Source organism: Pezoporus flaviventris, unplaced genomic scaffold (assembly GCF_033815535.1).
Source record: "Pezoporus flaviventris isolate CSIRO_AGI_PZ_B2104156 unplaced genomic scaffold, CSIRO_AGI_Pfla_v1 ptg000079l, whole genome shotgun sequence".
Taxonomy (NCBI): Eukaryota; Metazoa; Chordata; class Aves; order Psittaciformes; family Psittacidae; genus Pezoporus; species Pezoporus flaviventris.
The window spans coordinates 4,924,836-4,947,508 of record NW_026892627.1 but is presented as its reverse complement, the minus strand read 5'-3'; the positions used below and the strand labels follow the sequence as shown (position 1 = coordinate 4,947,508).

The 22,673-nt window shown below is 45.1% G+C and overlaps 1 protein-coding gene across 2 annotated transcripts in view; it reads left to right on the top strand.

The window, feature by feature from the left end:
• The window catches only part of LOC133280131 (mitogen-activated protein kinase kinase kinase 3-like), a 78,080-nt gene that overhangs the window by 8,558 nt on the left and 46,849 nt on the right, over positions 1 to 22,673 (top strand). For both annotated transcript variants that reach the window (XM_061474550.1, XM_061474549.1), the window contains exon 2: positions 13,397 to 13,476. In XM_061474550.1, the coding sequence (XP_061330534.1) occupies positions 13,473 to 13,476 (4 nt within the window). In that variant the 5' untranslated portion in view covers positions 13,397 to 13,472. The remainder of the gene's footprint in view (positions 1 to 13,396; positions 13,477 to 22,673) is intronic.

The window sequence follows — 22,673 nt, the reverse complement described above, 5'->3', positions numbered from 1 at the left end:
TAAGAATGACTGAGATCATTTTTTGGCTGGGTTTGTGCATCTGGTTTCTTTAGCAAATAGCAGCGGGGGTGGAGGGAGGGGGATTTCCAAACTCATTTCTTTGTATGTGTGATTTTTTTTTTTTTAAGCTTGCCTAACTTAATTCATTTGAAAAAAAGGGGGGGGGGAACCCCAAACTCTGTAACTTCCACATCTGTTTAGCTTTTGTACCGTGTCCCTTTTGCTGTTAAAAGGGGAAAGGTGCTAATAGCATTGCAGAACTGTATGCTATGTTTTTCCTCTTGGATATAAAAAATTATGGGTAGTATTTTGCTTTTAAAGAAAATCCTTCTGGGGAAGGAGAAGGAGGTGTAGAGATTTCTGAAAATGAAACCATAATTGCATCTTTTTTTTTTTTTTCTTGTGGTTATTGTTTGCTCAAGTAGAGGACTCTGCCTTGCAGCATCACTACAGAACCAGAGTATTAGCAAGAGGTGGTTTAGAGTTTGGCCAATCTGATATTCTTGTAATTAAAAAAAAATCATATTTGTTTGTAGACATTGGATTCACTTTGTGGTTTTGTCTGTGCAGTCTGAAGGCAGCAGCACTCACATCCCTGAGGAGAACCAGAGCAGCGATAGTTGCGCGATAACCTCAGCTAGCAGGAGGACCCCTGCAGCCAGGTCACAGCAGCCTCAGCAGTTATCTTTCCCAAGGCTTGTCACCTTTTAGAGCACCTGAGATCAGGCACAGAGAAGGGAGTGGAAATCCTTGGCAGGCAGAAGGTAATTGTTTGAAGAGGCAGATACGTGGAGTGGTGGATTTAGTGTGCCCGTGCTTTGCAGGTGGTGGTAGGAGCGAGGGTTAGGCTAGTTAAACACTGCATGCAGCAGTGTGAGCTGAGTTCTGGAATTTAATAGATGCGGACTGACCTCTTGTGCTGTGCATGTTCTCTGCCAGTGCTCGGCCATGGTTAAGTTCTGCAGCTGGGGCAGCCAGAAGCATGTCCTGGTGTGCTGCGGGAATGGGTTAGAGCTGCCCAGGGGCTGCAGAGGGGCAGCAGATCTATCCTGGGTACAGCAGGAACACAGAAGTATAATGACCCGGCTGTTGGCCAGGGGTGAGTGGGAACAATGTGACTGAACAGGTTTGTGCTCTCTTCCTTGTACCTTCAAAGATGAGATAATACAGAAACCCAGGAACATTTGCCAGTGAGAACAGCGAGGCTTCTTTTTATTGCCCCTCTGTGTGTCCTGCAAGGCAGGAACAGCTGACTTGACATCGCCTCTGCCTGCACAGCTGATGAAAGCAAATCCTTCCTGCTCGAGGAATGGCATGGCTGAGCTCAAATTGTGGTGATGGATGCTACTTCCTGGGCTTGTCTCTGGGGTTGCTGTCTCTGTATGCACCCCGCACCTGAAGCGGCTGTGTGTGCCATGTTTTCCTAGTCTTTCCTGTTCTCCTCTTTCTCCTCTGAACTTCCCTGCGTCTTAGCTTTGGGCAGAGTGGGTAAAGACCATGGGTTTAATGGCTGAATAGCCAGTTTAATGACCACTGGAGAAGCTGTGGCTGCCCCAACCCTGGCAGTGTTCAAGATGGGGTTTGACAGGGGTTGGAGCAGCCTGGTCTAGTGGAAGGTGTCCCTGCCTGTGGCCAGGGATTGGAACTAGAGATCTGTAAGGTCCCTTCCAACCCAAACCATTCTAGGAGTCTGATTTAATTGGAAGACTTGTGTTTACCCCCCTTTTCCATGGATAGCGTGCCTAGCATAGCACACCCTAGATCAAAGTCTTGTAGATCTTAATAGCTTTCTTCAATGCAAAAAAAAAGGAAATAAATGTGACCTGCAGTCTTGTCTTCATGGTGCTCATGGATGTTTGAGTGCGAGCTGAAGTTTATTACCCTTCAGTGGTGGCTAGCTGCAGCCCATGTGCCTGCAGTGCTGTGGTGGCTGGCACAGTAGGCTGAAGCACTGCCCCAGGGCTCAGCAGCAGCACAGGATGAGCTCTGTGAGAGCCAGCTAAGGCTTCTTCAGAAGGTCAAGGCCTTATTTACAGACTAGTTACTACCATGTAAGTAAGTAGGTAAGTACACAAGTACATAAGTAAGGTAGTATTTCTGCCGGGTGAGACCTACCAGTGGCTACAAATCCAGTAGTTCTGGTGAGCAGAGGATGCCAGCAGATGAGCTGGCATAGCTGAATTCACCCTGCTTGATGCTGGGTATAAGTGGAAGGAAAATTTGGAATGCTGTTCTGCTGCATTATTTTTCATTTTAACTTTTGTAACTGCTGTGCCTTCATATCATCCCCCAATGCATAATGCTCTTTTGACTAGGGAGGCCAGCAGTGGGGTTCCTAAAAGGGGCTGCCTAGTTTCTAGGCAGGTGTTGCTATGAAAGCTGTATTTTCTCACTTGTAACTTGCAGATGGTGATATGGAGATGCCCTCAAATTAAGTCATTCCTTGCCCAGTCTAAGCTTTCCAGTGTATAGTGTTGAGGGGGAAAAGAATCCTGGATCACATTGTTTCCTCAAAAAAAAAAAAAAAAAAAAAGAAAGTTTGAAATAGTGATTTATTTGTTTGAAATATTTTTTTCAATTCCTCTTTGAGCATTTCAAACTTCATGAAACGTTAATGTCCTCAGTTTTTATTGACGTCTACAAGTACTTCTTTTTAACAAAAAAAGAAGGAAGTATGGATTCTGATGTAATCATGTGACTCTAGGAATTGGGTGCTCATGAAAAACACTGATTCCTGTGAGAACTGGCAATGCTCAGGGTCATCCCGTGGTCCAGCAGCTGAACTGAAATGAAGCAAAACTTCCTGACTCCCCTTTCAGCATTACTTCCTCATCCCTTGATGTCTGTCTTGTAAGAGATCTAGATTATGTGGCTTTTGGCTTGTCTTATGGTGTGTGGATTATTTTATAGTTCATATGATAGAAGGTGTAATTTGTTACATGGTGAAACTTGCAGATCCGTGATCCTGCAGCTCTCAGATGCTCTTTGGATTACATGTGAATATAGTCTCTTGCAGAAGCCTTGCATATTGGTGCATGATTTGCTTGGACATGCTTTGGAGATGCTTGAGTAATGCTGCTGCTGGACCTTTCTTTGCATTTTAAAACTAAGAGGGCCTTGCTGCTGCTAGTGGCATGAATCAGTGCCAGTGCAAATTGTAATGTAAAAAGTCCCATCTAAACTGTACTGCATACTCTTCTCACCAAACTCTTTGGGTCCTTGTGTTTCCCTTTCTGAGGTGGTTGGGATTGGGTTTTTTGAGCTATTTTCTGACAGAAGGTCACAGGAGGCTTGGCCTGGCTGGTTGATGGAGGGGATGGCTTGCTGTTTGTTTTCTTGCCAACCTGCTTTCTGCAAAAGTAACTTGAGTGCCTCTCCACATTGGACAGGATCAGGCTTGAGTGCTTAGAGAAACACAAGTGCTTTGATAATACAGAAATGAGGTTTCTGCACTGCTTGTGGCTGCTGGGACGGGAATTACAGGACTCACTTGGGTGCCCCTGAGCTCAGTGAAGCCAAAAGCCAGGAAAATGCAAGTTATCCTTTGCTTAACTCTCCCTGGGTAAGTCCTATAGCAGCTGTAAAATGGGATGTCTTCAGAGGGCAATGCTTTCCCAACATAAGCAGGCAAGCAAAGCCAGCATGTTTCTCTACAACGTGGGAGATATTTATCCTGTGACTAAGCACAAAAGTTAAGAGATGGAAAAGGTCCTATTAGATCATTTTGTCCACCTCCCTGCTGGCGTGCAGTGTTTCTCCCTAGTGTATATTTATTAACAGGCTGTTGGGCCGACAGGAGTAGTTTACTCTGGGTACTATGGAAGCGTAGCAGCCAGCCTGCGCAGGTGAGGGACTCTGCACGTGCGTGACTTGACTTGCACGTGCACACGTTGCTTGCAGCAACAGGATCTTGTAGAAAAGGGGCCAAAAGCTCTAGACTCAACATTCTTTGCATGCTTGGAGCCTTCCCATTGACTTGCTGGGACTCACTTTGTGCAGGCATCAGCCTGAGCTTGTCTTTTTTTTTTTTTTTAATGCTCTAGGAATAAGCTAATTTTACTTTATGATGGAGTAGGTGGTTTGAAAACTAATATTAATAGGGAAGAAAAAATCAGAAGCATTTTGGTAAGGAGAGGTCAGCCAGCTAGACATCTGCACAGCTGGTCTGGGCTCCATGATCTATGACAGTGGTGTGCGTGAAGACTCCCAGAGGAGGTGTCAGAAAGGTGCAGGTGGAAATGCTATTGCTATGACAAACAGATCAGTGCTAGAGTTTCAGGGCAGAGCTTGGGGACCATCAACACTGCTTCATTTATTATTCCTCAGTAACCATAGCACAGACTCATGCACATGTATTTTTTTTTTTTCCCTTTCTCACTCCCCAGTCTCATTCGCAGCTCGGAGCACTCAGCATCTCCCAGATTGGAATTGCTGAGTGTTGACTATAAAGGAACAGATTCTGTACTTAACTAATTCAGGGAAGGGCTAGGGCATGTGCTCAACACAGGTAGGGGGTGGAAGCAGAAATTTTATACCCAGGCATGTGCTGAACTGCCTTCTCATGTTGAGACTGCACTGGCTTTTGCATTTAGGGTCTCTCTGCTGGCTCCAGAGATGTCTCCTAGTCAGTATCAGTGTGAGATGAATATTTAGGGTTAGGAACCAGGACTGTTCTGTGGTGCAGGTGAGCAACCAAACCTGCTCTGCCATCAGTGAGATGTTTTTGCTGGTGCTGGCACTGTGTGTGGGGTGTGATGACCTGTTTCCTGACATTCTGGTGCATTTTGTATAGTTTTCTGGAGGTGTTATGGGACACTGCTAAGCAATTGCTCTGTTGAACTGAGAGAAGCTATTCCCTAGATCCATGAAGGTTAGGGGCTGGGTGTTTCACGGTACAGACACTGTCCCTGGCACCAGTGGTCTTTCTCTTGGCATATTCTGTGGAAGTGACAGTATTGCAGATGACGTTTCCCAGGAAAACTTCCAACACTTGTAAATGAGCTCTGACATGGGCTTTGCCTCCCTTCCTTCAAGCAGACATCTTCCAGGGAGGAGGGAGCTGGAGAAGGGCATGCAGGGAGCAAATCTGCCTTATTATTATTTAATTTAGAGAGAACTTGGTCTAAAGATGTAAAAAGCAATTGCAAATGGTGTCTGGACACAGCCTCTCCGCATCAATTAGTGGCATTAAATGCTCAGCAGGGAGGATTAATTAGAAAACTGAAATCTTCCCATCGTGACAGCCTTCTGGTTTCCATTGAAATGCAGCTGAAGAACTGCAGAGGCTTCTGTATTTTGTTTTGATATGCAGGCATATGTTTCTTTCCATCTTGGGAATTAATTCCGTCTGTCTGTAACGGAGCTGTGGGAGTCAATATTGAGTTGAATTGTATTTCTCCAGAGCTTTTTTTCTAAAAGTAGCTGACTGTTTCCCCACTGTGAAATAATAAGTGTCCTGATTTTGGAGCAGCTGAGCAGCTAGTCTTCCAGTTCAGAGGTGTTATGTGGCTGCCTTGACATTTCAGGGTTGGTCCATGGTCTCCGGAGGGTGATGGGCTTCTCTTCTCAAAGTCTTCAGGCCATACTTCCTTTTGAGATGGCTGAAAAGGCCCACAGCTTTCTGCTGCCTGTGACTTTCCATTGCACAGCATCAGGCTGGATGCCGCAGGAGAGGAAATTACTCATCACTGCCTCCCTTGCAGACTACTGGTGGCCTTGGTGAGCTGTCATGCCCTCAGCCTTACACTCTGCAGTGTCCTAAGCTGATGTAGAGGCAAGATATGCCTTTTCCTCAGTTTCCTCATCTTTTCTTCCCTCCACTGGGCTTGGAGAATGAAGGAGAGTCAGTGCAGCAGCCATGCCTTGCTGCCTTGCACTGGGGGAGCAGGTCACAATTCCATGATGTCTGTAGGCATTGCAGTTTGGGCAACTAGAGGTTGCTTCTCCGGAAGAAGCTGCCTTGTGTGTGGTAGAGGCACAGCTATGCAGAGACACAGCTGTGTGAAAATTGGATGGTGAAGGGCTGGCAGGAGAGCCTGAATAAGCCTAGGAGGTCCTAGGCAGACCTGTAAGGTTGCATCAGCATATGGCTGTGTGCTGCCCAGTCTGGTTCCTGCACTGTTGATGGCTCATTTTTTGTCATGTGTAGTCACACATGAAGGCAAGTGCACTTGAGTTCATGTGATGCTACAAGTCAAGAGGTCAAGGAGAACAAAACTTATGTGAAAGCTGACCAAAGTGTTTCTGTTTCATAACCCCATCTCCACCCCACTGACAGCATGCATAAGCCAGCAACTTCTGGAAACAGCAGTGTCCTGGGGCTTTACAGAAGCATGGTCCTTCTGCCCAAAGCCACTGCATGTCTTCTAATCTTTGCTTGCCACCAAGCATTTGCTGAGCTCTGCTTCTTCCCCCAGGTGTAATCTCCATCTAGAATTGCATAGAAGTGCCATGAACAAGAAAAGGACCTTACAGATTCTACAGTGGCTCTTGGGGGCCTGATCTCCCCACGTGTCGTGGAGCTCATGCTTTCTTATGCTTTTTTTATGAGCAAAATAAGCAGATAGCTGCTGAGAGAGCAGAAAGTGGTCAATTAGTTCTTAGCCCTTGGCTTCACAGTCGATCAGGAAGTTTGAGTTGTGATCAATCAAATCTAGACAGGCTGCAGGTGTGAGGCTGTGGCTTGTTAAAGAGGAAGCTGCGCGGTAGGATGGCTGTGAGAGGTATTATTGAGTGCAGCAGCTGAGGGTAACTGGTGGTATACAAAGGCTGGTAGGGCAACTTGCAGGAGATACAGGCTGTATCTCGTGTGCTGTCAGCGGGATATTGCAAGTGAGAGAAAGTGGGTCAGAAGGTGGGATGAGCGTGGAAGATGGCACAGTGGCTTCAAAGCCCTGATTCTGCCATAAGCTCTTGCTGATCACCTAAGGAATGGATAGGCCTCCCTCATTCCTGCTCCAAAGCTTGGTTAGTGTTAACCTCCTTGTTAGAGCATGCTGACCTACTCCTAAAGTTTGTAATGCGTAGAAATCAAAGCTACAGAGGCAGGGTTATCCTCATGAAGAACTGGGTGTCATGGTCCTTGGTGCGCAAGCCATTTTTCAGGCCAGATTCTCTATTGCACAGCTTTTGGCTTTGTAGCTCTTCAGTGTAAAGCTTCATTCACAGAGACACTTCATTTCTGGTGCCAGATAGCAGATCGGTGCTACGCTGATGCTTTTCTCCCAGTTGCTGTTTCCAGGAAAGATTCTGTTCTGAGACAAATGCTCTTCTGAAAGCATATTTAATCTGAAACTCCTTTATTTAATCTATTGCTCCTTTTTGGTTTCTGCTCCTTCTGGTTTTCCCAGGGAAGTGGAAGAAAGAGGCCTGAAGCCTCATTTTTCCAGATACGCTTTTTTTTTGTTTTGTTTTGTTTTAATTTCCTTCCCACCAAGTCTTCAGCTACTCAAGGAGAAACAGAAAAATAAGGCCACGAAAACCTGCAGGAGGAAGAAAGTACAACACTTCTGCACTGGCTTTTATCTTGCACATGGAGACAGACCTTCCCCTTTGCTGTGTTCACTTGGAGGGTATGCTTATTGAAATCAGAGGGTTGTCTAACTTGCATCAGGGTTTCTCTCTGCTTTATAAGTGCGCAGATGACTATCTGAGGACAGGATTTTGCCCTGTAAAAGGGGAAATGACGCAGACCACCATCCCCAGCAGGCAGGGCTGTATGTTTAAATAATCCTGGCTTGGCTGGCTTCTGGGGAGATGGAACATACTGAGTTGCAGCAGATAAGGATCTTTTAGACTTTGTGCCTTCAGTGTCTGCTTTAAAAGTTGGCATTTAGGCACAGTGTATAGTAGGACTAAGGTGGCCTTTGGGGTGTAATCAGAGTGTTGGAGGACACAGTTCCTCTGGAATGAGTGCGAGGTCAGTACAGGCAATTCTCTGCTGTACTGTTGCAAGTGAAAAACCAAACAGGCGGTGACTGTGTCTGTTCTCTGGAAATTTTCTTTGCTTCACTTCTGTTATATAGAAAAAACAAGATTATATATAGACAGCAGGATATAAATAAATAAATAAATATATATATATATATATATAAACATTAACTCTTACCTGCTAGGGCTCCATTGTCTGAATTTGCTGACAGAAGAATCTTTTCTAACTCTTTTGATTTGTTTCCTTGCTTTAGGGCGTTCCAAAAGTTTGAGATCCGTATGCCAAATCAAAGCTATTTTATATGCCAGTATAAATTCCTGCTTTTTCCACTGAATTTGATTTCAGGATTATCACTGTAAAGCATGAAAAGAAACTAACTGAAAAAAAAATAACTTACTGGATCATGCTGTCTGCAACATTTCATTTAGAATGTCACTTGTGAGAAGAAGAGTTCAGAGGGGTGAGGTTTTAAGATCTCAATGGCTGTTTTAAAGGGCTGTTATGGAAGTTAATGGCAGGAGTCATGCAGGTTTTAAAGCTCTTATTCTATGTACCTTGTGCTGGAACATCAGGAGGTTTTTCTTTAGAAGCAGCTGTTGAATACAGCTGCATTGGCTGGGTCACTGACTAAAGGTATCCTCCATCATGCACAATGGCTTTTAAGCACAGGTCTCGCAGCAACATATGTTGTAAAAAAGATTCTTAAGCAGTTCTGTGGTGGTGTGCCCACCCAAACGGTGCGGGGAGAAGAAACCTCAACTGATGAGTATTTGTATAAATTGCTTGCTGGGTTTCATGACCTGTAGATCCCAGAGCACTGGCTTGCTCCTTATATGAGCTGTGCTGAGGGTATGTATATCACTTTTTGCTTAGCAGCGTAATCATAGGATAGTTTGGGTTGGAAGGGACATTAAAGACCATCCAGTTCCAACCTCCCTGGCATGGGCAGGGACACCTTCCACTAGACCATGTTGCTCAAAGCCCCATCCAGCCTGGCCTTGAACACTGCCAGGGATGGGGCAGCCACAGCTTCTTTGGGCAACCTGTGCCAGTGCCTTGCCACCCTCACAGGAAAGAGCTTCTTCCTTATATCTGATCTAAATCTCCCCTCTTAATTTAAAGCCATTCCCCTTTGTCCTGTCACTACTTGCCCTTGTCAAGAAGTTCCTCTCCAGTATGGTCAAAAAACTTTTTTACCCTCCTTATCTTGGGTCATGAAGTCTGCTCCTTGAGCCCATTTGCCATTTATGCCTGGAAAACCGGCCTGTGTGTTTGCAAAAAGTCCATTCCAGTTGCATGCTCATAAACAGAGTCATAGAATCATTTAGGTTGGAAAGGACCTTTAAGATCATCCAGTCTAACCATAGGTGGAACACTGCCAAGTCCACCATTAAACCACATCCCTGAGTGCCACATCTACATAGATGCATAGTCTTAAATTTTTTGACTGTGAGTTGCATCCTTTGGATAACCTGAGTGGAGAATGCCATGAGAGTAGGGTCTTGCATGTCTGAAGCGTCACCAAAATTTACCTATTCTTTCGTATAGCTCTGAAATATGGATCCCATTTCCAGAGAAGTTCTGTGTGCACAAAGTCTAATATTATGTACTGTCTAGGGGAAACTGTAAGGATGAGGTTGAGATGATCTGAGGAAACCTGTAATGTTTCAACTGCTTTCTCTTTGCATTTTAATCCATCTTTGCCAAGCCTGCAGGCTGTTTGAGCTATCAGCATGCACACGTTTGTATTCACACCGTTGAAACAATCTCATTTGCTTTGCTGTTGTTTTTAACACTACCCCAGCCCTGGCCTCTGAAGCTTTTTGAAAATAACATTTACAATAATATTTTTAACAGTTCTGTAGTACACAAAACTCCAGCGCCCTGGCAGGACTCCCGGAAACTTGCTGAAAGTTAATGTGGTCAACTCTTAAAAAGGAGAGATTTTTTCCGCTTGACTCTTGCTTGTTAAACTCTTTGAGCCCAACATGTTGTTCCCTGCTGCTTGAAAAAACAAGGAAAGTCCCAATTTTAGCAATGCTAGTTTGAGTATTTCCAGCTGAGCCATATTTCAGGGGCAAGTGTGGCTTATTATTTTTTTACAGTGGTGTGTCCCTACACCTTCAAACCAAAGTGTTAAGTGGTGCTCAGGCAGGAATAAGTAGGTGCTGCTTTCCCTGGAAGGCTGGGGATTATAAACCGCAGAGGGAAGTGCCACTTGCTTGTGCTTGCAGTAGTGGCAAGATGTCCTGACTTGGAGGCCATATTTTATGTTGGATGCTGAGCTTCTGTAGCGTAAGAAAAGCCCTTGTTGAAATAGGTGATACTGTGAATCCCATTCCAAACCAGTAGTAGACTGCTGATGATTCTAGCTTTTGATGCTGCTCTGCACTTCTGACAGTTTTCTAATTCCCATCCTATATCCTTCCTCTCAGTAAGTCTCGTACAGCCACTTTCTTGTCTTTCCTGACACCTAGAGAAAAATTGTTCTTCTCCATCCTCTTCTCCCCAGCTTTTCTTTCTGCAACTTAGATGTGCAGAGGCTGGAGTCATGTTTAGCTGGGAAGAATGTTGCTGTTGTCCTCCTTGAATTTAGTCTTACTTAATCCCTTCCTAGCCAGGAGTATGGGTAGAAAAGGGGAAAGCTGGGCTTATTTTTTAAAATAGCTATTCATACTCTGCAGCCATGTAGCCATAATGAAATTGAGACTTTTCTGTTGCAGAATTGAGCTCAGCTTGATCAGATCAAATCTGCTTTCATTCTAGATGAGAGAGAGCGTCTATCCTGCAGGTTAAGTAACTTCCAGCAGTTTCCTGAGCAGACAGAAGAAGCCTCTTGCGCGCACAACACAAACCTGAAGTACCAGTACTGCTGCATCATCCCAGCATCCCTAGGAGATGACATGTTGCTGAGCTTCTTACTTTCATTGCTTGGTAGGAGGTGTTTGTACACAGCAGGGTTACCAGGGCAGTAGCTTGTAGATTGACAGTGGAGATTGAGAGTAGATGTACAGTACAGGCTGGTTTCACTAGATGTGGGAGCAGTGGAGTGCAAGGTGGTAGCCCTTTGTGTCAGATGCTCAGTGGTTTGTGTTGTAAACTGACAGCACTTGAAGGCTCTGATCAGGGAGCTGGGTGGGAGGAGAAGAGGGATGCTGCTTTGAAGTGCATTGGAGTAGAAAAAGGATTTTCTTCTTTTTCCTCTTATTTTTTACACACACACACACACACACACACACACACACACACACCCCCACCATTTTTAAGGGAGATAATATAAATGATAGAATTTGTACTAGAAACAGGAATTTGTCCTTCTGTAACAGGAAGCTGCTGGTATGTATTTTTGGGAAGCCATGGAAATCACCGGTGTTTGCAGTCCAATTTGAAGGCTGGCTCAGTCTCAGCATTTAAGAGATCTGCTAAAACAGAAACCCCCTTTTTCTCTCATTCGTCTGGGGAGATTTCCCCCACTGTGTGTGGGGGCTGGCTTGTCCAGGGAGAGCTGGGCAATGGGATCTCATGGGCTGGCTGTGGCAGAGGTGATGAAGAGCACAGGGTTGGGCTCTGCTGGTGGAAAGGTCACCTGTTTTTTCCAGGGCTCATTTGCTTTGTTCCTGCATGCATTTGGAGCTAGATATGGATTGCAAAGGTCTGGGAGGTCTCCACAAAGCTGTTGGAAAAGGCTATTACACTGATAGGGGTTTTAACCTGGGCTATCCCAGGAATTTAGGGTTAATCCAGGCTATCTGCATGTGGCCCTTGGAGCTAACTATGCACGCCGCTTAATTGCTGGAAGAGTTGCATTAATTTGGAAAGCAAAAGCAGTGGAGATTTGCACAGCTTCCTGCGCTTGTTATAATCATGTGGAATTTTACACTGCTTTCTTGGTGATTTTTCTGCTCTCTCTTGATTCAGTGTTGCAGGGACTGACTGGTTCCTTCTCCAGATAGGATTTTTAACCTTTAGAAGCCTGTTGGTTACTTCTTTGCTTCCTTCTTTGTCTTGAAAATGGACAGAGCAGAGTCTCTGGCAGCCATGGGCTCTTAGGCTAAACGGTGCTGAGAGGAAGCTGCAGGAGCAAAAGGAACAACGCACTTTAGGGCACATGTACGTCTCCGCCTCTGCGGCTTTCTTATCGCTTTCCCTTCCTGCTCGTCTCTCTCAAAATAGGTTGGATAAATATCCTCCTGCTTGCCAGCACCAAGGCATTGGAGCTGCAGAAAATCATTTTAATCTGTGCTTGAGATTATTCCTGTTTCAGTTCAGATTTGTAATTGTGCTCAAATTGATTTGACTGAGCTGCGAGATTTCCAAAGTGCCTTTTCCTACTGTTTCTGCCAAATGCATGGTAACACCCCAGAATTCATGTAGGTCTCCTGGCACGCACCGCTGTCATTGGCTTTGGGGCAATGTTGCTTGCAGTGACTGCAGGACAGGAATGCCTTTCTTACTCTCCCTGTGCAAGTCTGGCAAAGCACTTCAGATGTGTCTCCATTCATGTGTGCCATCACGCAGGTTTATGACCAAGAAATCTGCATGCTTGTTAGTCATCTGAAGTGGATTGTTTTTGCTGGTTGCTTCTATCACACTGCTGTTTAAGAGGTGCCTATCTGTAGGTGGGTTATGCCTTTGTTCAGTCTAAAAATGATGGGTTTTCACAAGTGACCAGGACTGACTCCAGCAGGCTCAGGTTTACACTCTTAAGTTTCTTGATGAACAAACCCTTTCTGGGCACATGCTGCTAAATGCAGGATGCCAGGTAACTGAACCCACTTTTGGGTTGGTTTGGGGCAGGTTAATGCATAGCCATGAGTAGCACTTGGCAACAGAAAGAGACTGGAAGGGCTGATAGGGATGTGCCTGCCATGAGGGAATGTGTGGGACATACATTGCTCCTGAGAGCTGCCTAGACTAGATTGTTTTTTTTTTTCCCATGCTGTCAGAGGAAAGCTGGTCCAGCCTTGAGGAGCCTTGGCTGGAATTTGGAAGGCCTAAATTTAGGTTTCTGCTTTGATACAAGCTGCCTCTGGGACTGGCTTTCCATGTCCTCCTGTCAGTCTGTTCTCCAAGTTACTTTATCCCATAGGGACTCCACAAAATGTAATGCGTTAAAGAGATGGCATTGCTTTAAGGTTAGTACAATAAAGTACATTAAATACTGTAAAAATACATTAAAAGTATAGTGTATTAAAGGTGGTCTGCTCTTAACAAAAGGAGACCTATGGCACAAGTGTAAGTTGTTTACTCCAAGATTTTAAAAGCATAAAGATACTGGGTTCATAGTGTGTTATCTTTGGGATGTGTAGAGGGGGCAGACTCTTGGCCTCAATTCCTAACTAAAAGGTTCTCTTCTTTCCTCCAGCCCAGGTGATGGTGGGGAAATGCTTTGTGAAAACTAGTCCTGTTCAGTCTGTCTCCATGTCAAAATTAATCTGTAACCTTTGTGTACGTTTGTTATTACAGGGTGGATGCTTGAGAGTGGAGGATAAGGTACAAGTGTCTGGGACCAGTGGAATGGAGGCCTGATGTAGATGGAAAGATGGGTAAGAACTGGATTCCCTTGAAGCAATTTTCTGCAGCTTGTTAGTTTTTGTTGGGGCTACCAAGTGTGTCAACAGAGTGAGAGGCATTGCCAAGATGGTCTGGCTGAATATTACATTGTATTTCAATATATTTTTCTTTGCCTTTTAGTAGCACCAAAATTGGGCAAATTCTCCTCTTATTGTCAGGGTGGTCTGGTGGGTCATGTTCTAGGTGGAGCCTCTTCCCAAGTCTGCCTTGTATTTCTGGGCAGAGTATCTTCATTCCCTGTATCTTTTCTCCCAAGGAAGCTTCTGTTTCAAACAGAGACTGAGTATGTTGCTTTTCTAATGGCTAACCTGGATTACTTGCACCTTCTCCCTCTTCCATTGGAGTAGTTGTGTATCAGGTGATATGTGGTGCTGAGGGAGACTTTATAAAGAAAGTGGAAATTGCTTACAGCCCTGGAGGTACATAATGATCCTGATCTTATCTCTACCACTAAAAAAAAAATAAATTCCTAAATCAGTACTACTTTAAAGTACTGAACTCCCTCATTTTTAGCATGTGAATAATCAGATCAGTGGTATTCTCACATGAGCAGGTGGTAAGTGTGAGAGTTGCAGCCCACCTTCAGCATCTCATACCATTGGCCATCAAACTCACCACATTAATTTGGCAAAATCATACCTTGCTTGTGGGAAAATGTCCATGCTGTGCTGCTGTGCTTGTAACCCATCACACAGGTGGGCACAGCAGCAGGGTCCTCCTGGTGTCTTCCCATCCCCAGTAAAGGACTTTCCAGGAGACGCATGCCTTACTGACAGCAGCAGTGCTGGGTTTGGGGTTCAGCCAGCGTTTCATGCATTTATGAGCATGGCAAAGTGTGAGAAAGCTCTTTACAGAGTGAACACTGACCACAGAAACAATTCCAAAGAGGTCTACAAGCCATTCTGTTAGCTAGTAGCAGTTCTAGCAACTGTAGGGTTTTCTGCTCCTTTTCTTTAATTTTGCTGAAAAGAGAAAGCTCAGTAAATTGAAGAACAAGGCCAGGTTCTACATCACATGGATGTCAGTGCTCAATGACCATGTGGAGCTAGTTGAGCTTGGATTGTCCTGTTCCCTTCACCAGAAGAAGTAGGTTCCAGAGGAGCCTAAATTTTTCTCCTGAAATGGCTTCCTGACCTGATGATCCAAGAAAGGAGAAGAGATCTTGGAGGAGTCCTGGTTGAAGCTGAGTATTTCACTTTTACATTGGCAGTATTGCCAACACAGTACTTGATTTATTTTTAAGAAGCAAAGTTCAGACTTGCTTTGAGCAGGGAATGAGTTGCTGGCTCCAGTCCAGCTCTCATCAGAGTTAATTTGTTGACAACTTACACAGAGAGTGTGGTTGGTACAAACTGCACAAGGTACCTTCGAACTGTCAACTGTAAACATAATGGAGAAGCACTGGGGAAGCAGTAATTTGTGGGAGTACTGTAGTGAAGAGAGCACCCTTTTGCAAGGCTCTGTAACTGTGTTTTGGGAAGGCAGGCTGGATCAATAGGAGTCTTGTGCAGATTTGCAGTTCTGCTTACACCTGTGTGTGAGCAAAAAGTGCTGTGCATGTCCCCTTCCCCAGATGTCCTTGCTCAGAGCATTGCTGTAGCTTGTCAGTAACAGCATCAATGCCTGTGCAGGGATCAGTTAGCTCTGTCAGGCTGCATTCAGAAAGGATCGTGGTGTGGTCCTGAGTCTCTGTATTGACTGTTGGGGTGAGATTGATGAAGTGACGTGTATCTTGATCAGTGTTACCAAGTGGTCTTTGTTAAAGGATCGTTGGAATAACTTTGCTGGCATACAGAAAATCAGGCTTAATTTTGAGGTTTTATTAAACATCCCCCCTCCCAACCCCCTTTTACGTGTGTGTTTCTTTCCTCTGCAATTGGGATAATGAAGCATTTTCAATGGAATTTGCAGTCGTGTCATAAATTCCATTCTGGTAGACCACAAAGGAGATGTGTTAGATGAAGTGATCTCTGATGGTCCGTTGCAGTTCTATCTTCCTAGGATTCTATTTATAGTCTGTGTAGTCTCGGAGTTCAGCATAGATCTGTTTATTCCTGGATGTGCTCTAGGGAAGCTGCAAGACCTTGTAGAGACCACAGGAAGGGAAGTGGGGACTTCTGCTGTCTCTGTGGGCTGCACCTCTGATATAGTAATTTGGTTGTGTCATGCAGTGCAGTGGTGCTTAGACTGGCCCTCTGCAGCCCCCGGCATCCTGGTGATGGCAGATAGGCTGCTCTGCTGTTGCAGGTCCAAGACAGTATCTCTACATGTGCCAGCTTGTGGCCAGCCTAAGCAGAGGTCCTTGTCACTGGGTCATCTTATCTTGTACAGACGTGGCCATGGCTGTGTCACTTAACCCTTATTAATTTTCTTACTGCTGTTTGTGAAGGACTTAGATGTGTCTCTGCAGGATATATCAGAGGGCTTAATTCTGGAGGGAAGAGCAACTGGATATAGCATAGGATCTAGGGACAGAATTGTTCTGGTCTTGCTTCATGATTTGGTCTCCAATAAATCACTTGAGTTCCCATTTAGTGTTGTCTTAAAACAGGATGTCCCTACCTCTCTAAGCTGTTCTATGCATATGTATGTATAACTCAAAAGTTTAGGTCTTTAGTCCTTTTGGGGGGTTAGTATGGCTTTTGCTTTAGCAGAAAGGTCATTTGAGGTGTAGGAGATGGGAGAATGATGCTTACTTACAGTATTGTCTTGAAAAAGTGCATGTGTTTGGAGAAGATGACCACAGGCTGGGCTGGCAGAAGGCACAGCAGCTCGTTGAAGGAGGATGGGGCCCGTTTGTAGTGCTGTAGTCTGGCCATTTAACCCATTCAGTGGGTTCTGGGGGGCTGTTGAAAAGGAGAGAACTGCCCCAGTTGGTGGAGGAGAACAAACCAACTCTCCCTATCCCCATGCTTGCAGGCACTGAAGTCTCAGCTCTCCCATGCCTTGTTTTCATCAGTCCTCAATCTACAGCAGTGATTTTGCTCTTCATTTGCTCCTTGCTCTTAACTTACTCTTTGCTTGTTGAGAGCTATTAAAAAAAATAGCATTTCAGGTTGAATAGCAGCAGTTTATCTTATAAAAGGCACCAGGCTTTCTAGCTCAGGATTTGTTATTTTTGAGGGATGTCCAAGTTCAGAGGTGTCTGTGTCTCCTCCGTGTCCTGGCACCATGCCAATTGCACCTAGGGCTTCTGTTTAGGGTCATCCCAGGTGCTTTGGGCACCTGGGGAATGTGGTACTGGACCTGCATTGCTGTATTTGGGATGCTACATGTATTGCTGCAGCAACAGGTTAGGAGTTCATGGGCTCTGGGCTGTGGCTTTGAGCACTGGCAGTAGCTGGGCTTGGAGGGAGAAAGAGGTCTTTATAAGCAATCAGGGGAAATAACTTGCCAGCTGTGTTTCTTGCTGGGTAAACAGTTTTCTCTTTTCAAGTGTGCTCAAGAGAGAGGTACAGGTTATGGGAAGAGGTAATACCTTTTATAAGACCAAACTGATAGAGATGGAAAATAACAGGCTTTTAGTTGCATAAGCCCTTTTTCAGAAGGAGCAAATTTTAAATTTGGCAGGAAAACAGGCTGGAAAAATTGTCCCAAGCTTAATTATGTCAGTCCATTAAAGGAACGGGTAGCTAGTGCCTGTGGAGTAAAGGGCGCAGGGTTAGCAAAAAAGGTGTGAATGTTTGTTGTGGGATGAAAGAGAGAGAAACCAGTATGTGGTACCTCTGAAGACAGGAGAAGTTTTGCAGGTAGATACGGGGGGAGAAAGCATCATGCCAGAAAACCAGAAAGTTTATTTTATTTTTTTTCATTTTTTATTATTTTATTTTATTTTTAATTTTTTAGATTTTCTCAGCAGAGCTACAAGCATACAAAATTTTCTCAAATGTGGCTAATTTTTCTTTTTAAGGATCTAGCCCCTGCTTGCAGCTCTCCCAGACTAATGTTAATCTGCAAAAACAATTAAGAAACAACAGGTTTGAACAAGGGCAGTGTTAAGGTCATGGTTAAACTCAGTGGGTCTTTTCCAAACTAAGCGATTCCATGATTCCAAGAGGCAGAGATGTAGCATGGCTTATCTTGCAGCATTCTGTGTTTTTATAGGGAAGCCCTGACTTTGGCTGCTGTATTCCTGTCTCTGCCTCTCGTTTTCCTCAGGGCGGAAACTGGGAGCCACCCAGTGTTGGAACCTGTTCAGGGCTGGGAAGCCTTTGGCAGCTGGAATGGTCAAGGCTGGGTTAAGTTTCTCTTTGGTGCTCTGCAGGGCAAATGCTTGCTCTTTGGCTAACAGAGAATTGCTTATTTTATCTTTGCTGTGCTTTAGATATCTCCATGAGCTTAGGTAGCAGGGTGCCAAGGTCTGCTCTCATTGTTCCCTGCACACCTTGAATGGGTTTGCAAACACCTGCCTGCTCCACAGCCAAGCTTAGGGGTGCTTGGAGGCAAAGAGGCTAACTTCATTAGCCAAGAAAACATGTTGTGGCCCATGTTTTGGCACTGCATGCATGGGTATGGACAAATTTCTCCACACAATGGCATAGTCTCTCCTGTTTTTCTTACAGGAAGCGGCAGCCCAGGGGTAGAGGGGCTGACGGGGGGCACTTGAGGCAGCATGGACAAAGCAGGTAGCAAGCTGGCAATTAGCTATGGAAGGTCACAGCACAGGGCTTGGGTGCTGGCCTTGCTTAGTTGACCAAGTATAAAAGTAGTCTAAGGAGTGCAGAGCTCATTAGACCTCCTCTTATGAGTCCCAGCCCTGTGTGGTGTGCTCAGTACTGGAGACTGTTCAAGGCTAGGCAGCATGCTGCCACCCTTTTGGCAGCAAAATAATACCTGCTAGGGGATGGAGAAGCATTTGAGGGTGACTTCTTGGAGAGAAGGTGGGTATGATTGGTACAACAGGGTCCTGTCCTGTCCAGCACGGTCTGGGGATGTGGCTGGGCCTCTGCACCTCATTGCGACCAGGGCTGCCATGGTGGCTGGGCCTGGGCTGCCATGGTGCGGGGTCTGTCAGCAAGTGCTGGAGAAGCACTGAAACCCTTTGTATCACTAAAATCTGGTGTGTTTTTTTTTTTCATTATTGAACCATTACATCTCCATTTTTCTCCAACTCTGCCTTCTTCGACAAATCTCTTCCCCCCATCAAATGCCAGCCATCTTTAACCCAGGTGTTTGCTCCATTAGCTGAGGAGGGTTAAAGGGTGTGTGGGGCCATGGCTGGACCCCCACAGGTTGTTACAGGGCCCAGCAACATGGTGCTGCTGTGAGAAGCATTAAGGCTGTGCTTTATGCCCAAATCCAGCTGTCAGGATACTGCATGGGCTGTATCTGGGGAAAAACAGCTTCTCTGCCACCCTCCTCACGTGCGGGGATGTATGTGGGACATGTGATGATGGCTGTGCACAGGTATGGGCCCACGGAGGAGGGCAGTGTGTTGTGGAGCATGGGAAGGCTCTGATCCTGTAGAATTTTACTGTGCACGGTGCTGTCAGGGGGATGGCTATTTTGGGAATGGAGGGTAGTGGTGAACCACAGATGTAACCCGGCTTTCCCTCCTGGACGAGCTAAACCAAACACCTTTTGTATTCAGAGTTCTTTTCCATTGCAAAAGACCCTGGTAAATCTCTGGGATGAGGCTACATCAGTATCGTGTCACGGCACTTTGTGTGTTAATGAAGTGAAATTCCTTGTATGATTTGTGGCTCAGCTGCTGAAACTTTCACATAAATGATGAACATTGCCATTCAGTGCCCTTGAAAGGTTTTGATGTTTGCAAGGTACGGATCACTGTGTTTTAAGAGCACTGCTGTCACCTTACCTAAGCTGAGGTGCAGTCCCAGTAGTGTTACCTTTTGGTTTTCCCTGGAAATTTTGGAAATCCCTCTGAGTTTTGGAAATTCAGAGGGCAGTTGAAGTTCTTGCTTATCTCACATCCTGGATCCCAAATGTGTTATGACATGACATACTCATTTATTTGCCAGTTTATTCTCTTTTGCTATTGTTCTCAATATTCTTATAGACCTCTTAATAGCCCAGTCACTTACATCACATTGAGGTGTTTGCTGAGTATTTTGGGGACTGCCTGGGTCCTGTCATTGTGGTGGTTGGGGTTAGATAAGAATGTGTGCTCTTCTGCAAGGGGATGTAAAGAGAAGGGATGGTTTTGATCTAAACTGGTTGTCTGATCTGTGGACTGTGCAAATTCACTAGCAGTTGTAGGGGTTACCTGAGGGATAACATAGGGTTGAGGTGAAATAGGCATCTGTGATGGTGATCTGAGGGTTTGGTTTTGCTTCTTTCTACAAAGCAGGTATTGGTTGTGCTATAAAAGCAAAATGCAAAACCTAAACCAATGTCATTTATGGAGAGGAAGTGTTTTCCATGGATTTGTCAGATAAAGTATTAACAATCTTCTGTACCTATTAGATTGCGCACCTGTTAGCATCATAATTCCTTAATGTGGAGAAATGGGCTCTCAGGAAAGCATTAGTTATCTCTGCGAATCTGTGTGTCCCAAGCTTAAGACGTCAGCGAGCAAACTCCTGCCAAGAAACCCTGCATATCAGAAGGGTCTTCCCTCGCTTCCTCATGTATAATTGCTCTGTTCGACCTGCTGAGCTGCACCCTGCCCTGGAGTTTATACAGGGTGACCTTGCCATCCCTTGGGTGGGGTTGCAGGAGGGTGAACGACAGCAGGATCCAGCTGCCGGACAGCCTTTGCTGACTTGCGCAGGGAACGTGCTCCACTGGTGTATCTGCTGCAGTGCATGCTAATCTGGACTGGGGGAGGGTAGTTGGATAGTTTTTCTCGTTATCAGATCCTGGACACTGCTCCAGACAGTGGCAGAATGATTTGTGTGTGTGGGATTAATTTACGTAGAGGTTTATCTACATCTTGCACAAGGTGGATGCATGCAGCAGTCTGTCTTGCCATAGGTCATTCACGGACAGCCCTCATAAGTGGGATAAGTTGCAAAACAGTACTTGTAGATGCTTCCGAGAGTGTCTGGGCCCCTCCACTTAGGGCCTTCTGTTACAGCCCAAGTCAGGCTCTTTTGCTTCTAGCTCACTGGTCTCCTTAGTATTAACTGGGACAGTTGTATGTGCCAGTGTTTACTCACCAATTGATCCTTTCTGCTATTTAGAATCATAGAATAATTTAGGCTGGAAAAGTCCCTTAAATTCATTGAGTCCACGCTGCCTTGGTAGCTCTGCCTCTGGTATTTTGTGTAATGCAGTACTTGTTTGTTGATGGTATTTACAGGTACTGAAGAAACCCGTAAGTCCTGGGTTTCACTGTATGTCCAAGTTTCTTTTCCTTTCTTCCCCTTGGCTTACAGAGGAAAGGCAGCATTTGTCTTCACAGGCAAGTTCCTTGACATTGGCTTTCATGTAGGTTAGTGTCGTTGAGTTCCCTGGACCAGGAAAACAATGTCATACCAGTCCTGGCTGCAGACTTGGGTAGTCTTGAGCAAGAGTTTTGTCTATCTCTGATTCCTGTCCCATCAAATGAGACTTAAAACCAGCTAATTTCTCTTCCCATCTGGCAGTTTAGATGGAAGTCCATTGGGGCAGGGACTGCCCTTTGCTGATACTGAGTGGTGCTGAGGTAGTAAGCCTTGGCTTTCCGTTGATGTTCTCTTTGGTAAATGCTAAATGTTGTATACGGATTGGTCCAAAACACGTGTGTTCTCATGAGAGAAAATTAAAGGCTGATGTCCTTTGCAGGCTGAAGTAAAGATTGTCAGTGTCATAGTCACATGGTTCCATATTTGTTTTCACTATTTTTCATTATATTTCAATATTTTTGTCACTACATGTTCAAATCCTGGCCTTTTGAAAGGGCTTTCACTGAAGGCAGCAATGTTTCTGTGAGGCTTTCCATCTTCTCTTTATCCCCTCTCAGCCTTCACAGAACTTGTCCCTCTGTGTGGGAATATCCCCAGCGGTTGCATCACCTTCCAGAGAGGTGGATGCTTGCAATGGAGGGTGTTGCTGGAATTTACACAGGCATGACAGCTGAACTGGGCTATCAACATCTCGGTTGTGAAAAGCACAGTGGGATCTTCAGTGACCACAAGTGGTCACGTCTGCAGTTCTACACTGGACCCAAGCAGAAGTGTATGTGACAGTGTATGGCCCCTTAGCTAGATGCTCCAGCCTATGACTCAGAGGATAATATTCTTCCCCTCTGCAACGCCCAGGATTTTTCCCCAACTTTTCCGAGCCCTAGCTCTGCTTGGTGTGTGTAAGGGGCCAAAATCAGAACTTGCCATGTTTTATGAGACTCTGTTTTACTTCTGCAGGCTTTTCTGTGCTCTTCATCCAGCTGCTGCTTTTTTATTTTCAATGTTGATGGAAGCAGCTTCATGAAACTACCATAAGCTGCCTCTTAGTAATGACCTATTAGTGAAGCCAACAACAACAGCGCTGTCTAGACCATCTGAACACAGCTAAATTATTCCTTTGTCCCTTCTTCGTTTGCTTTCTCCTCTGACTGTTGAATTGTTTTGGGTGGTCCTTTTTGACCTTCAAGCTTGCTATTACTCCCTTGCTTTTTTTCCTTCTCGTGCTACAGTGCTGTACTAAGACTAAAACTCTAGGTTCTTCTCTCCTGCACACATGCTGGAGCCGAAGCCATGTAGCAGCAGCGGAAATGTCTATCCAAAGGGCGGAGAGATGTGTCATCTTGTGGCTTTCTGATTTCATTTCATAGTGGATTCTGCTAAGTGTTGAATGCTCTGGGTTCACATCAGTAGTGCCTGGGACTTGTGAGTCTTAATGCCTTACAGAACTGAAAATTTAAGAGAAGGAGGTATTCTGGCTTTGATGCAAAATCCTGCCAAAATGGATCAGTGTACTGTAATAAAAGTATGAAACCAACGCTCCCATGTTCACTGTGGCTCCACTGGTCATTGGCTCCTTGGAGTACTCTTGGCTTACTTCTGTGTTCCTCTCCTCTTTGTGAGTATGGATAGTTCCCCTCCACCCCCAAAACCTTTGTGAAATTACTGTCTTTGAAACCTCTATTATATTTGGTTGGAATTAGTCATTGGATGGATGGGCTGGCAGTATGATCGAATGAGCTTGTTGCAGGAAGCCGATTTAAAAAGCACGAAACTGGAGTGGTGCTGGTGGGAAGTACAGAAGAAAGAAGCAAGTTCCCAAC